Below are 13,177 nucleotides of genomic sequence, written 5' to 3'. Positions count from 1 at the left end.
ATAGCATATTGCTTTTGTCTTTCTCTTTCTGATTACACCTAGTATGAGAATTTCCATGTTGCATCCATGGAAATGGCATTATTTTGTTCTTTTTATGGCTAAGTAATATTGCACTGTATATATGCACCACATCTTCTTAATCCATTCATCTGTCGATGGACATTTAAGTTGTTTCCATGTTTTTGGCTATTGTGAATAGTGCTGCAATGAACATGGGGTACATGCATCTTTTTGAATTGTAGTTTTGTTCAGGTATATACCCAAGAGTGGGATTGCTGGATTATATGGTAGTTCTACTTTTAGTTTTCTCAGGACCTGCCCTACTTTTTCCATGGTGGTTTTATCAATTTACATTCACCAACAGTGTAGGAGGGTCCTCTTTTCTCCACATCCTCTTCAGAATTTATTTGTAAACATTTTAATGATGGTCATTCTGACCAGATAAGGTGATACTTCACTGTAGTATTGATTTGCATTTCTCTAATAATTAATGATGTTGAACATCTTTTCATGGGTCTGCTGGCCTTCTGTATGTTTTCTTTGAAGAAATGTCTATTTAGGGCTTCTGCCCATTTTTCATTTGGATTGTTTGGTTTTTTTTTGAGTTGTAGGAGTTGTTGTTATATTGTGGAGATTAAGCCCTTGTCAGTTGCAGCTATTTTCTCCCATTCCATAGGTTGTTTTTGTTTTTTGTTTTTTTTTTCATTTTTTTTTTTTTATGGTTTCCTTTGCTGTGTAAAACTTGTAAGTTTGATTAGGTCACATTTGTTTATTTTTGTTTTTATTTCTATTCCCTTGGGAGACTGACCCAATAGAACATTTGTATGGTTTACATTAGAGAATGTTTTGCCTACATTCTCTTCTAGGAGTTTTATGGTATCATGTTTTATATTTAAGTCTTTAAGCCATTTTGAGTTTATTTTTGTGCATGGTGTGAGGGTGTGTTCCAATTTCATTGATTTGGAAGCTATCCAGTTTTCCCAGCACCACTTGCTGAAGAGACTATATTTTTCCCATTTTATATTCTTACCTCCTTTGTTGAAGATTAATTGACAGTAGGTGTCTGGGTTTATTTCTGGGCTCTATTCTGTTCCATTGAACCATATGTCTCTTTTTGTACCAGCATGGCACTGTTTTGATTACTGTAGCTTTGTAATACTGTCTAAAGTCTGGGAGATTTATGCCTCCTGCTTTGCTTTTTTTCCCTCATGTTTGCTTTGGCATTTCTGGGTCTTTTATGGTTCCATATAAATTTTTTGGATTGTTTGTTCTCATTCTGTGAAAAATGTCCTGGGTAATTTGATAAGGATTGCATTAAATCTGTAGATTGTTTTGAGTAGTATGGCTATTTTAACAATATTAATTCTTCCAATCCAGGAACATGGGATATCTTTCCATTTCTTTGAATCCTCTTTAATTTCCTTTATTAATGTTTATAGTTCTTGGTGTACAAGTCTTTCACCTCCTTGGCCAGGTTTATTCATAGGTATTTTATTTATTTATTTATTTATTTATTTATTTATTTATTTAGTGTGATTTTAAAAGGCATTTTTTTACATTCCCTTTCTGATATTTCATTGTTAGTGTACAGAAATGCATACTGATTTCTGAATGTTAATCTTGTATCCTTCTACTTTACTGAATTCATTGATCAGTTCAAGTAGTTTTTGTGTGGAGTCCTTAGGGTTTTCTATATACAATAACATGTCATCTGCATATAGTGACAATTTTACCTCTTCTCTTCCAATTTGAATGCCTTTTATTTCTTTTGTTTGTCTGATTGCTCTGGTTAGCACTTACAATAATACGTTGAATAATAGTGGTGAGAGTGGGCATCCTTGTCTTGTTCTAGATTTTAGCCAGAAGGCTTTCAGCTTTTTTTCCATTGAGTATTACATTGGATGTGGTTTGTAATAAATGGCTTTTATTATGTTGAGATATGGCCCTTGTATACCCACTCTGGTAAGAGTTTTTATCATGAATGGATGTGGAATCTTGTCAAATGTTTTTCTGTATCTACTGAGATGATCCTGTGTTTTTTGACTTTTCTTTTGTTAATGTGGTGTATGACATTGATTGATTTGCATATGTTGAATCCTTCTTGTGAACTTGGGATGAATCCCACTTGGTCATTGTGTTTGATATTTTTTATGTGTTTTTATGTGTTATTTGGGGGGGGGTTGGTTTGCTAAATTTTTTTGAGAATATTTGCATCTATATTCGTCAAAGGTATTGGCCTATAACTTTCTTTTTTCTGTAGTATTTTTGGTTTTGCTATTAGGGTGATGGTGGCTTCCTACAATGTCTTTAGGAATGTTCCTCCTTCAATATTTTGGAAGAATTTGAGAATGATTGATATATGTTCTTCATATGTTTGGTAGAATTCTTCTGTGAAGTCATCTGGTCCTGGACTTTTGTTGTAAGAAATTTTAAAAATTGTGTATTCTATTTAACTTCTAGTGATTGGTCTGTTCAAATTATCTGTTTCTTCTTGATTCAGTTTTTGTGGGCTATATGTTTCTAGAAGGTTATTCATTTATTCTAGGTTGTCAAATTTGTTGGCATATGATAGTTCACAGTATTCTCTTATTGTCTTTTGTAGTTCGCCATTATCAGTTGAGATTTCTCCTTTTTCATTCCTTATTTTGTTTATTTGGGTTATCTCTCTTTTCTTTTTGTTGAGCCTGGCCAGAGGTTTGTCATTTTTGTTTATATTTTTGAAGAACCAGGTCTTGGTTTTATTGATTTTTCCTATTTTTTAATCTCTGTTTTATTGATTTCCTCTATGATCTTTATTGTTTCCTTCCTTCTGCTGACTTCAGGTTTTGTTTGTTCTTCTTTTTCCAGTTCTTTTAGGTGGTAGGTTTCGGTTGTTGATTTGCATTTTTTTTTTTTTGTTTTTTAAAGAAGGCATGTATCACTAGGAACTTCCTTCTAAGAAATGCTTTTGCGGCATCCCATCAATTGTGTTTTCAAGGTTTTTCAAGGTTTTTCTTGGTTTTAAAATTTGAATGTGGGTTCATTTTAGTGGATAGTTTTTTTTCTTTTTTCTCACTGTCTTTCCATTTTTATGCTCATGCTTTATCATCTAACAGATTCACAGTTGTTCTTATCAATCACTGGTTCTCTAGCCTTGAATTCCATCCAATAACTAAGCCCAGGTGCTAAATGATTTTGAGAATATCAACAAAGCAGCCATCAAACTATTAGGTAGCTTGACTCCAATATGCCTTGGAGCCTTTTTATTTTTGAAACTTTCTACTTTTCTAAGTCCACAGTCATGGTCTCAAACAGTGTCCACAGCTCTTGTGTTCACTCATATTTCTCAATAACAAACCTCCATCTGTGCCCTTGAATGCTAAAATTTTATATCTGCATGTCTTTTGCATTTTTTTATTTTATGTATTTGAGGCAAATAAGATTAAATGGTAAGAGGTGACATTACAATACCAACTTGTCTCATGTTGGTTTTAATATACCAAGAAAGTTATAGGCTAATGAAGTTCATATGGTAGCAGTGAATAATAGAATAAAATTGATAGATAAAAGGAACATATTCAATTCCTTAAAGACGAAAAATATTTTAATTAATATTAACATGAACTACCAATGCAACCTATTAGATAATAGGTACATATAACTAAATGTACTGAGATTATACCTGCCCACTATTGCTTTTCCATGATACTTTAACTTCTTACAACTCTATGAAAAATTAAGACATGGGAGTTCCCGTCATGGCTCTGTTGTTAACGAACCCAACTAGTATCCATAAGGACACAGGCTCAGTCCCTGGCCTTGTTCAGTGGGTTAAGGATTTGGCATTGCCATGAGCTGTGGTGTCGGTCACAGATGCAGCTTGGATCCTGCATTGCTGTGGCTGTGGCATAGGCCAGCAACTGTAGCTCTGATTCGACCCCTCGCCTGGGAACCTCCATATGCCACAGATGTGGCCCTAAAAAGATTTTAAAAATTAAGAAATGAACATGAGCAGGCAGAAATGCAGAAAAATAGATGGTGTACACTTGGCCTCATAGGGTCAGAAAAACAGTCATCCTGCTCTCCCATGTAGAGTCTTGATCTTAAGAATTTGCATTATCCTGGGACCACAGTAGCAATAAATTGCTCACTTAATGAGGACCTTTGGAAATTGAATCTCTAGGGTTCAAGACTGCCATCTGCTCATGACCACCTCAATCAAGAGTCCTTTCTCAGAAAAGAAGTAGCATACGCAAGATTTGTACCATATGTGATTCATCTTGTCCAGGAACAGAATGATTCACTGAGATCCTTCTCTTCCTAAGGACAAATCTTTTGTATGGTACATCAGGGATGTCAAGCATCATTCTGTTGTGATGCCATCCAGTTAGCTTAATGCCTCTTAGTGAATGTTTGGAAATGAGAGCAATTTTTTGCAGTTTCATCCAGAGAAATTATGCATCTGATAATTAGAAACAGATCACTACCTTGCCTAGCTTAAGCCATCTTCACATGGTTTGTATTTTTGTATTGTGCACCAATACTTAAGAAGCTCTGATTTACTAATATCATATTCTTTACTATAAACATGACCATTTCTTCCTGATTAGAAATCTGCCTGCTCTAAAACAGGGTGGCTTTTGGGGCAGGGGCACACACCTGCAGCATGTGAAAGTACCCAGGCCAGGGATCGAACTTGTCCCATAGCAGTGACCCCAGCTGCTGAAGTGACAATGCCAGATCCTTAACCCACTGCACTACAAGGGAACTCCAAAAACATGGTGAGTTTTATAGAAATTTCTGACATTTCTTTGTGTTCCTGTGACAGTTGGGATGGTGCAGAAAGATTAGTAAAGTTCACCTTACCTTTCCATTCCTGTTTCTTGGCACATCTAAGTATTATTTCTCTTGCTTGGCCCTAGAGTTGCTTAATACCCAGACAAAGTCTTCACTGCCTCCTTAGGCTATTGGTTTACATTTATAAAAGTATCAAATGTTTTAAATAATCAAAACAGCACAGATAGTTAAGTTAACAAAACAACCACATCTAAACTTTTTCAAAATTAATTGTTCATGCTGACATATCAGCTGCAAGTTTTTTAAGTAATAAAATAATATATACATGGATAAAGCATTTCTTTTTCTTCCCCTTCCCTTAGACTCCTTCCATTCCCAAGATGGTGTTTGCCTCTTGCAAGAATCTTAATGTTTGTCTAGGGACCATACATTTCATTGTCTTATTGCCACATCTTCCTTATCAGATTCATCAACAACATGGACCCCAGAAACCAAACAGATGTTTCAGAGTTTCTTCTCATGAGATTGACAGAGGATCCAGAACTGAAGACCATCTTCTTCAGACTGTTCCTGTCATGTACCTGGTCACTGTCCTGGGAAATCTGCTCATTGTCCTAGCTGTCATCTCTGACTCCCACCTCCACACTCCCATGTATTTCTTTCTCTCCAATCTGTCCTTCACAGACATCTGTTTGAGCACAACCATGATCCCAAAGATCCTGGTGAACATCCAGACTCAGAATCAGAGAATCTCTTATTCAGGTTGCATCACCCAGATCTGCTTTGTCCTGACTTTTGTTTGTTGGGAAAGTTTTCTCCTTTTGGTAATGGCCTATGATCGCTATGTGGCCATTTGTCACCCACTGAGATATACAGTCATCATGAACCCCCAGCTCTGTGGTCTGCTGACCCTACTCTCCTTGTTCATTAGCATTGCAGATGCCCTACTCCACAGTCTGATGGTGCTGCAACTGTCCTTCTGCACAGACCTGGAAATCCCCCTCTTCTTCTGTGAAGTTGTTCAGGTCATCAAGCTGGCCTGTTCTGATACCCTCATCAATAACATCCTGATCTATCTTGCAGCTGGGGTACTTGCTGGTGTTCCCCTTTCTGGAATCATTTTCTCTTACATTCAAATTGTTTCCTCTATTTTGAGAATGCCATCATCATGTAGAAAGAACAAAGCTTTTTCCACCTGTGGGTCTCACCTCTCAGTTGTATCCTTGTTCTATGGGACAGCTTTTGGGGTGTATATTAGTTCTGCAGTTACTGACTCTTCCAGGAAGACTGCAGTGGCTTCCTTGATGTACACTGTGGTCACTCCCATAATGAACCCCTTCATCTACAGCCTGAGGAACAGAGACATGAAAGGAGCTTTGAAGAAACTCATTAGTAAGGTACTTAGATTTTTGTGATTGTGTCATTGGATTTGGGATGGGTTCACTAGAATGAATTAAAGTAACTAGAATATTGGAGTTCTCTTCTGGCACAGTGAGTTAAGGATCCAACATTAATGCTGAAGCGGCTTGGGTTGCTGCTGTGGTGCAGGTTTAATCCCTGGCCCCACAACCTCCAGATTGTGGGTCAGCCAAGAAGAAAAAAAAAAAGAATATTAGTGAGCTAGAATGTCTGACTCTTTCATCACCACGTTCTTAAATGAATAGATAACATGATGGCTAAGTGCATTTAAACTTACTATTTATTTTTGTTTGTTTGTTTTGGCCTCACCCTCAGCATGCGGAAGTTCTTAGACCAGGGATCAAACCCGTGCCACCATAGTGACAATGCCAGGCCTTTAATCACTAGGCCACCAGCAAACTCTCACACCACAGTTTATGGCAACGCCGGATCCTTGACCCACTGAGTGAGGCCAGGGATAGAACCTGAATCCTCATGCTTCCTAGTTGGGTTCATTAACCACTGAACCATGATGGGAACTCTACATATATACATTCTTTTTCTCACATTATCCTCCATCATGCTCCATCATAAGTGACTAGATATAGTTCCCAGTGCTATACAGCAGGATCTAATTGCTTATCCATTCCAAAGGCAATAGTTTTTATCTATTATAGAACCATTATTTTTAAATATGGTTTGTTCTTTTTTGTGATTTTTAAATTTTTTCTGCTGTAGTTGATTTATAGTGTTCTGTCAATTTCTACTGTACAGCAAAGTGACCCAATCATCCTTATACATATATATTCTTTTTCTCACATTATCCTCCATCATGTTCCATCAGAAGTGACTAGATATAGTTCCTTGTGCTATATCTTCTATCTTTGTCTTTTTTTTTTTTTTTTTTTTGCTATTTCTTGGGCCGCTCCCACGGCATATGGAGGTTCCCAGGCTAGGGGTCGAATCGGAGCTGCAGCCACCGGCCTACGCCAGAGCCACAGCAACGCTGGATCCGAGCCGCGTCTGCAACCTACACCACAGCTCACGGCAACGCCGGATCGTTAACCCACTGAGCAAGGGCAGGGATCGAACCAGCAACCTCATGGTTCCTAGTCGGATTCGTTAACCACTGCGCCACGACAGGAACTCCTCATCCCAGTTTCTTAATAGCAAACCTCAACCTGGGCCCTTGGCTTTTAGAATTATATATCTCTATGTCTTTTATATTTTTGTATTATTTTACGTCTGAAGCAAATGAAGCTAAGATGATAAGGGGGGACATTGCAATGCCATCTTGTCTCCTGTTGGTTTTACTACATCAAGAAAATTGTAGATTAACATAGGTCATACAGCAAAGGAGTAAATTGATAGACAAATGAAAATTTAAAGATGAAAAAATCTTTTAATTAAAATGAACATAGAGTACTATCTCCACCTATTAGATAATGCGTCAAATCTAACTAGCTTCACTGAGATTATACTTGCACCCAGTGCTTTGCCCTGGCTTTATAGCCTCTTAACAATTCTATGAAAAACTAAGAAATGGATATGAGATACAGAAAAGTGAATTGGCCTCATAGTGTAGGGGAGGCAGCCATCTGGATTTCTCCCATGTAGAATCTTTTTTTTTTTTTTGTCTTTTTGCCTTTTCTAGGGCTGCTTCTGCGGCATATGGAAGTTCCCAGGCTAGGGATCTAATTAGAGCTAAAGCTGCCGGCCTACACCGCAGCCACAGCAACGCCTGATCCGAGCCGCAGCTGCAACCTACACACAGCTCATGGCAACACCGGATCCTCAACCCACTGAGAAAGGCCAGGGATTGAACCGCAACCTCATGGTTCCTAGTCGGATTTGTTAACCACTGAGACAGGAACACCCTCCCATGTAGAATCTTGATCTTAAGAATTTGCATTGTCCTGGGATCACGGTGACAATAAATTACTCAGCTAATGAGGAGCTTTGGAAATTGAATCTCTAAGGATACAGAAACTACGGTACGCTTCTGGCCACCTCATTCAACAATCCTATTTCTAAAAAGAAGCAGCACTCCTACCATAAATAATCCCTTTTGCCCAGTAGCCAATGACTCATTCAGAGCCTCTTCTTCCTAAGGAGAGATCTTCTGTATGGTGGATGTCAAGCACCATTCCACTGGGATGCCACCCAGGTAACCTAAGTTCCCTTTGTGAATGTTTGAAAATGATGGCAGGTCTTTTGCAGCAGGTTCATCCAGGGGAAGCTGTGAAGAGAGCATATACGTTAGATGATGAAAACCAAGTCACCCATGGATCTCCTGCCTAACTATCACTTTCTTCACATATTTCCTTGTACTTTGCGCCAATTCTCAAACATCTCTCATTTACTAATATTATAATCCCTCTCTGCTATGACTAGGACCATTTCTTGGTGAGTAGAAATCTCTGTTCTAAATCAGGGTGACTTTTTAAGAATTGCCTGATTTTTTTGTATTCCTTGATTGTGGGGAGTTAGGTAAAAGGTTGATAAATTTCATCTTATCTTCCCATTCCTAGTTGTTAACACACCTAGGAATTGTCTGTGCTGTTTGACCTGAGGTCACTGGGGATCCAGACAAAACCTTCAGCTGCCTCCCTAATCTGTTTCTCTTATAAAGTTACCATTTTAAATATAATAGTTTGAACATGGATGGAACTAGAGACTCTCATACTGAGTAAGGTAAGTCAGAAAGAGAAAGACAAACACCACATGATATCCCTTATATCTGGAATCTAATACACAGCACAAATGAATCTTTCCACAGAAAAGAAAACCATGGACTTGGAGAAGAACAGACTTGTGGTTGCCTGGGGGAAGGGGAGGGAGTGGGATGGATTGGGAGCTTGGTGTTAATGGATGCAAACTATTGCTTTTGGAATGGATTAGCAATGAGACCCTGCTGTGTAGCACTGAGAACTATGTCTAGTCACTTATGATGGAGCATGATAATGGGAGAAAAAATAATGAATACATGTATGTATAAGCGGGTCACCATGCTGTATGGTAGAAAAAAAAATTGTATTGGAGAAATAACAATAAAAATTTTTTTAATGTATATACTTTTCATTCAATTTAAATATATATATATAATAGTTTGTATCTACCAACCCCAAACTCCACGTGAGGCCCTACTGTACTGCACAGGGAACTAAATTCAGTCTCTTAGGACAGAACATGATGGAAGATAGTGTGAGAAAAAGAATGTATGTATAATGTATGACTGGGTCCCTATGCTGTACATAAGTAATCGACACAACACTGTAAATCAACTATAATTTAAAAATTTTAATTACCAAAAGTTTTAAAAAATCAGAACAGCATAGATAGATAAAGTGAAAAAAATAACCACCTCAACCATTTCCAGGTTTAATTTTAATTATCGACTGTTGTATTAGCTTTAGATTTTGTTGCTTTTTTTTTACAGTTACAAAAAATATGCATACAAATGACTTTCTCTTTTCTTTCCTCTCTGTTAGTCCCATTTCCCAAGATGTCATTTGCCTTTTGTGATATTTCTATTGCTTGTTTAGGGATCACATATGTCATTCTCTTGTTATGACATCTTTTCATTAGGTTTATCAACAATATGGAACCCAGAAACAACACAAGCATTTCAGAATTTCTTCTCATGGAAGTGACAAAGAATCCAGAACTGCAGACCCTGATCTTCAGCCTATTCCTGTCCATGTACCTGGTCACTGTCCTGGGGAACCTGCTCATCATCCTGGCTGTCAGCTGTGACTCCCACCTCCACACCCCTATGTATTTCTTCCTCACCAACCTGTCCTTTACTGACATCTGTTTAAGCACAACCACAATCCCAAAGATCCTGGTAAACATCCACACACAGAATCAAAGCATCACATACACAGGCTGCCTTACACAGGTCTGCTTTGTCCTGGTGTTTGCAAGTCTGGATAGTTGTATTCTTTCAGCAATGGCCTATGATCGCTATGTGGCCATTTGTCACCCACTGAAGTACACAGTCATCATGAATTCTGGTCTCTGTTTCTTGTTGCTTCTTCTTTCCCTGTTTATTAGCATTGTGGATGCCCTGCTCCACAGTCTGATGCTGTTGCATCTATCCTTCTGCACAGATCTGGAAATTCCCCTCTTCTTCTGTGAAGTTGTTCAGGTCATCAAGCTGGCCTGTTCTGATACCCTCATCAATAATATCCTGATATATTTTGCATCTAGCATATTTGGGGGTATTCCTGTGTGTGGAATCATTTTCTCTTATGCTCAAATAGTGTCCTCTGTTTTGAGAATGCCATCAGCAGGCAGAAAGTATAAAGCTTTCTCCACTTGTGGGTCTCACCTCTCAATTGTATCTTTATTTTATGGGACAGCTTTTGGGGTGTACATTAGTTCTGCTGTTAGTAACTCTTCGAAAAATTCTGCAGTGGTTTCCATGATATATACTGTTGTCCCTCAAATGATGAACCCCTTCGTCTATAGTCTGAGGAACAGGGACATGAAAGGAGCCTTGAGAAAGCTCATCAGTATCTAGGACATCTTTTAGTCTGTGACATTTCATTGCTTTGTACTGGGATTTGTAGAATGAGTTGAAGAGACATAAATACTGGTGAATCCAATGCCTGATTTTGTATCAAGTACTTTGAAAATGACTGTGTAACATAATGAATTAGTTCATTTTAGCTTAGCGTTGAAACTTCATTAGCTCTTTGTATATAGGTTCTGAATGTAAAAAATAAATGCACACCACACCCTTTGCAAGTCTCCCCAGAGGTTTAAAGTCAGTAGTTCTTGCTGGAGGTCAGAGACATCTTACTACAAACAAGACCCTCAGGTGATCTCTCTCTGCATCTGTTCTGTGGACATCAACAGAGGAAGCTCTGCTTGAGTGCCAGGCAGGAAACTCTTCCCCTTTGAGACGTCCATTGTTTCACCTCCATACTCACACAGATAATTCTATCTCATGGCTCTGCTTTTTTGTGCTTATGGGAAAAGTGATGCCCCTAAACTTGCCAACTTCCTTTTACCCCTCTGCTATCTTACACTCAACATCTCCTTGTCAAGAGAGAGTAGTTTGCCATAGAATAAATGTCCTCATTAAAGCCACGTATAAAAGTTTTGCATTACCACCTGAAGGGTCACCCACTCACATCATCTGCTCCTCTTCCAGTGCAAATACTATCCTGAATTCCGTACTTATTTTCTTTGAGGTTCTTCTTTTGGATTGGATCCTATGAAATTACCAATATTTGATCATATTTGCCCTGTGAAACTGGCAATAGGATTAAATGTCATTGTGTTATCTCCCTAATACATATTCCTGCCCAATTTATGAATTTACCTCTTTCAAACTTAAAATTTTAATATAATATGTGAATCTTTTAATCTTGATTGCTTCCCTCATTATTGCACCTTGAGATTTAATCAACTTGTTGGTCATATCAGGAACTTATTTCTAATCCTTTGTGTTTTCACATTATGTATGGTTACTTTTCAAAGTAGGTATGCTGTTCAATACGGATGAAAATTTTGCGTGTAACTAGTTTTCTGCTATTAAAAATACACCTATTTGAATATTTTTGTATATTTTTTGGTGGAAGTAGAAAACAGTTTTATATTTGTAATGAAAATATTGAGTAAAAGTGAGTATGAATTCTCTCTCTTTCCCTTTTCTTTTTTTTTTTTCTTTTTCTTTAGGGCTGCCCTTGTGGCACATGGAAGTTCCCAGGCTAGGGGTCGAATCAGAGCTACACCTTCCAGGTTACACCACAACCACAGCAACATTGGATCTGAGCTGCATCTGTGACCTGCACCACAGCTCATGGCAATGCTGGATCCCTGACTCACTGAGTGAGGCCAGGGATCTAATGAGTATCCTCATGGATACTGGTTGGATTCGTTTCCATTGCACCACAACAGGAACTCCTGAATTCTCCTTTTGTACCAAAAATTTCTCCTAAGTGGCCAAACCAAATACAGTTCAGAAGGTCTTGGTGATCTGATACACTTTCAAGTAAACTGATAATCTAGTGGGTGTAAAAAGCATTTCATTAATAGCTGTATCTCATCATTATGTGATTGAGGGTTTTTTTCACATATTAATTTCCCTTTCTTTTCTTTTGGTTATTTATTGATTTGTTTTGGATGCAACCACAGCATGTGGAAGTTCCTGGACCAGGGATGGAAACCACACCACTGTTGCAGCCTGTGCCATAGCTGCAGCAACGCTGGATCATTAACACCAAGCTAAACTCCCTAATTTCCTTTAAGTATATAATTGTGGCATTTCAACTGAGTGGTTTATCTTTTTCTTATTAATTCATATGAGTCCTTTACATAATTTCAATCCATGGCACCCTAAGGCAAAAAAAGTGTGCACTGAAACTATTGTGAAAAAATTAGAAAAAGGTAATTATGAAAAATCCTTAAAAAGTAACCAATTTTTCTGTATTGACCAGAGACAAAATTGTCACAGAATAAATTATTATCTGCTATCTAAATATACACAATGAAGATTGTGTTAGGAAACATTTGTGACAATTAGAGAGAAAAATGCCTGAGAGTTCCAATTTTATAATAACATATTTTAAAATATTCTATTTAAATCCACATATATAAACTATATCTTCACATCTATAATTGGTATCAGAATTGGTGATGTCAATTAGATAGATATTTCTTCACTCATCCCCCCAGAGGAGACCAGAATCCAATGAGAGAAGGATAACCTGTCCATATCTGCAAAGAATTTGAAATGGAAGTGAGCAGATCTAAGTGGAGAAGAGTACAAGTTGTACACCTGGTCTCATGGGATCAGGAAAGCATCCATCCTGATTCCTCCCTTCTAGAGCCTGATCTTTATGGATTTGTACTGTCTTGGGATTGCAGTGGCAATAACATTGTTTGGATAATGAGGAGATTTGGAAATTGAGCCTCTAGGGTTACAGAGATGGCATTCTGCCTATGATCGCCTCATCAACAATCCTTCCCATGAAAATTTATAGCACACCTA

The 13,177-nt window shown here is 37.9% G+C and overlaps 1 protein-coding gene and 1 pseudogene across 1 annotated transcript; both read left to right on the top strand.

Annotated features, from left to right (window-relative positions):
- The first annotated feature begins 5,253 nt into the window (after positions 1-5,253).
- On the top strand, positions 5,254-6,191 carry LOC125124264 (olfactory receptor 7G1-like; annotated as a pseudogene).
- Positions 6,192-9,775: 3,584 nt separating this feature from the next.
- Positions 9,776-12,434, top strand: LOC125124651 (olfactory receptor 7G1-like). The gene is made up of 2 exons (XM_047774695.1): positions 9,776-10,691; positions 12,412-12,434. The coding sequence occupies exons 1-2, from the start codon at positions 9,776-9,778 to the stop codon at positions 12,432-12,434; spliced, it is 939 nt and encodes a 312-aa protein (XP_047630651.1).
- Positions 12,435-13,177: the final 743 nt, after the last annotated feature.

This window comes from Phacochoerus africanus, chromosome 4 (genome assembly GCF_016906955.1).
Source record: "Phacochoerus africanus isolate WHEZ1 chromosome 4, ROS_Pafr_v1, whole genome shotgun sequence".
Taxonomy (NCBI): Eukaryota; Metazoa; Chordata; class Mammalia; order Artiodactyla; family Suidae; genus Phacochoerus; species Phacochoerus africanus.
Note: the sequence above shows the minus strand (reverse complement) of the source record. Positions and strands in the feature narration are given on the sequence as shown.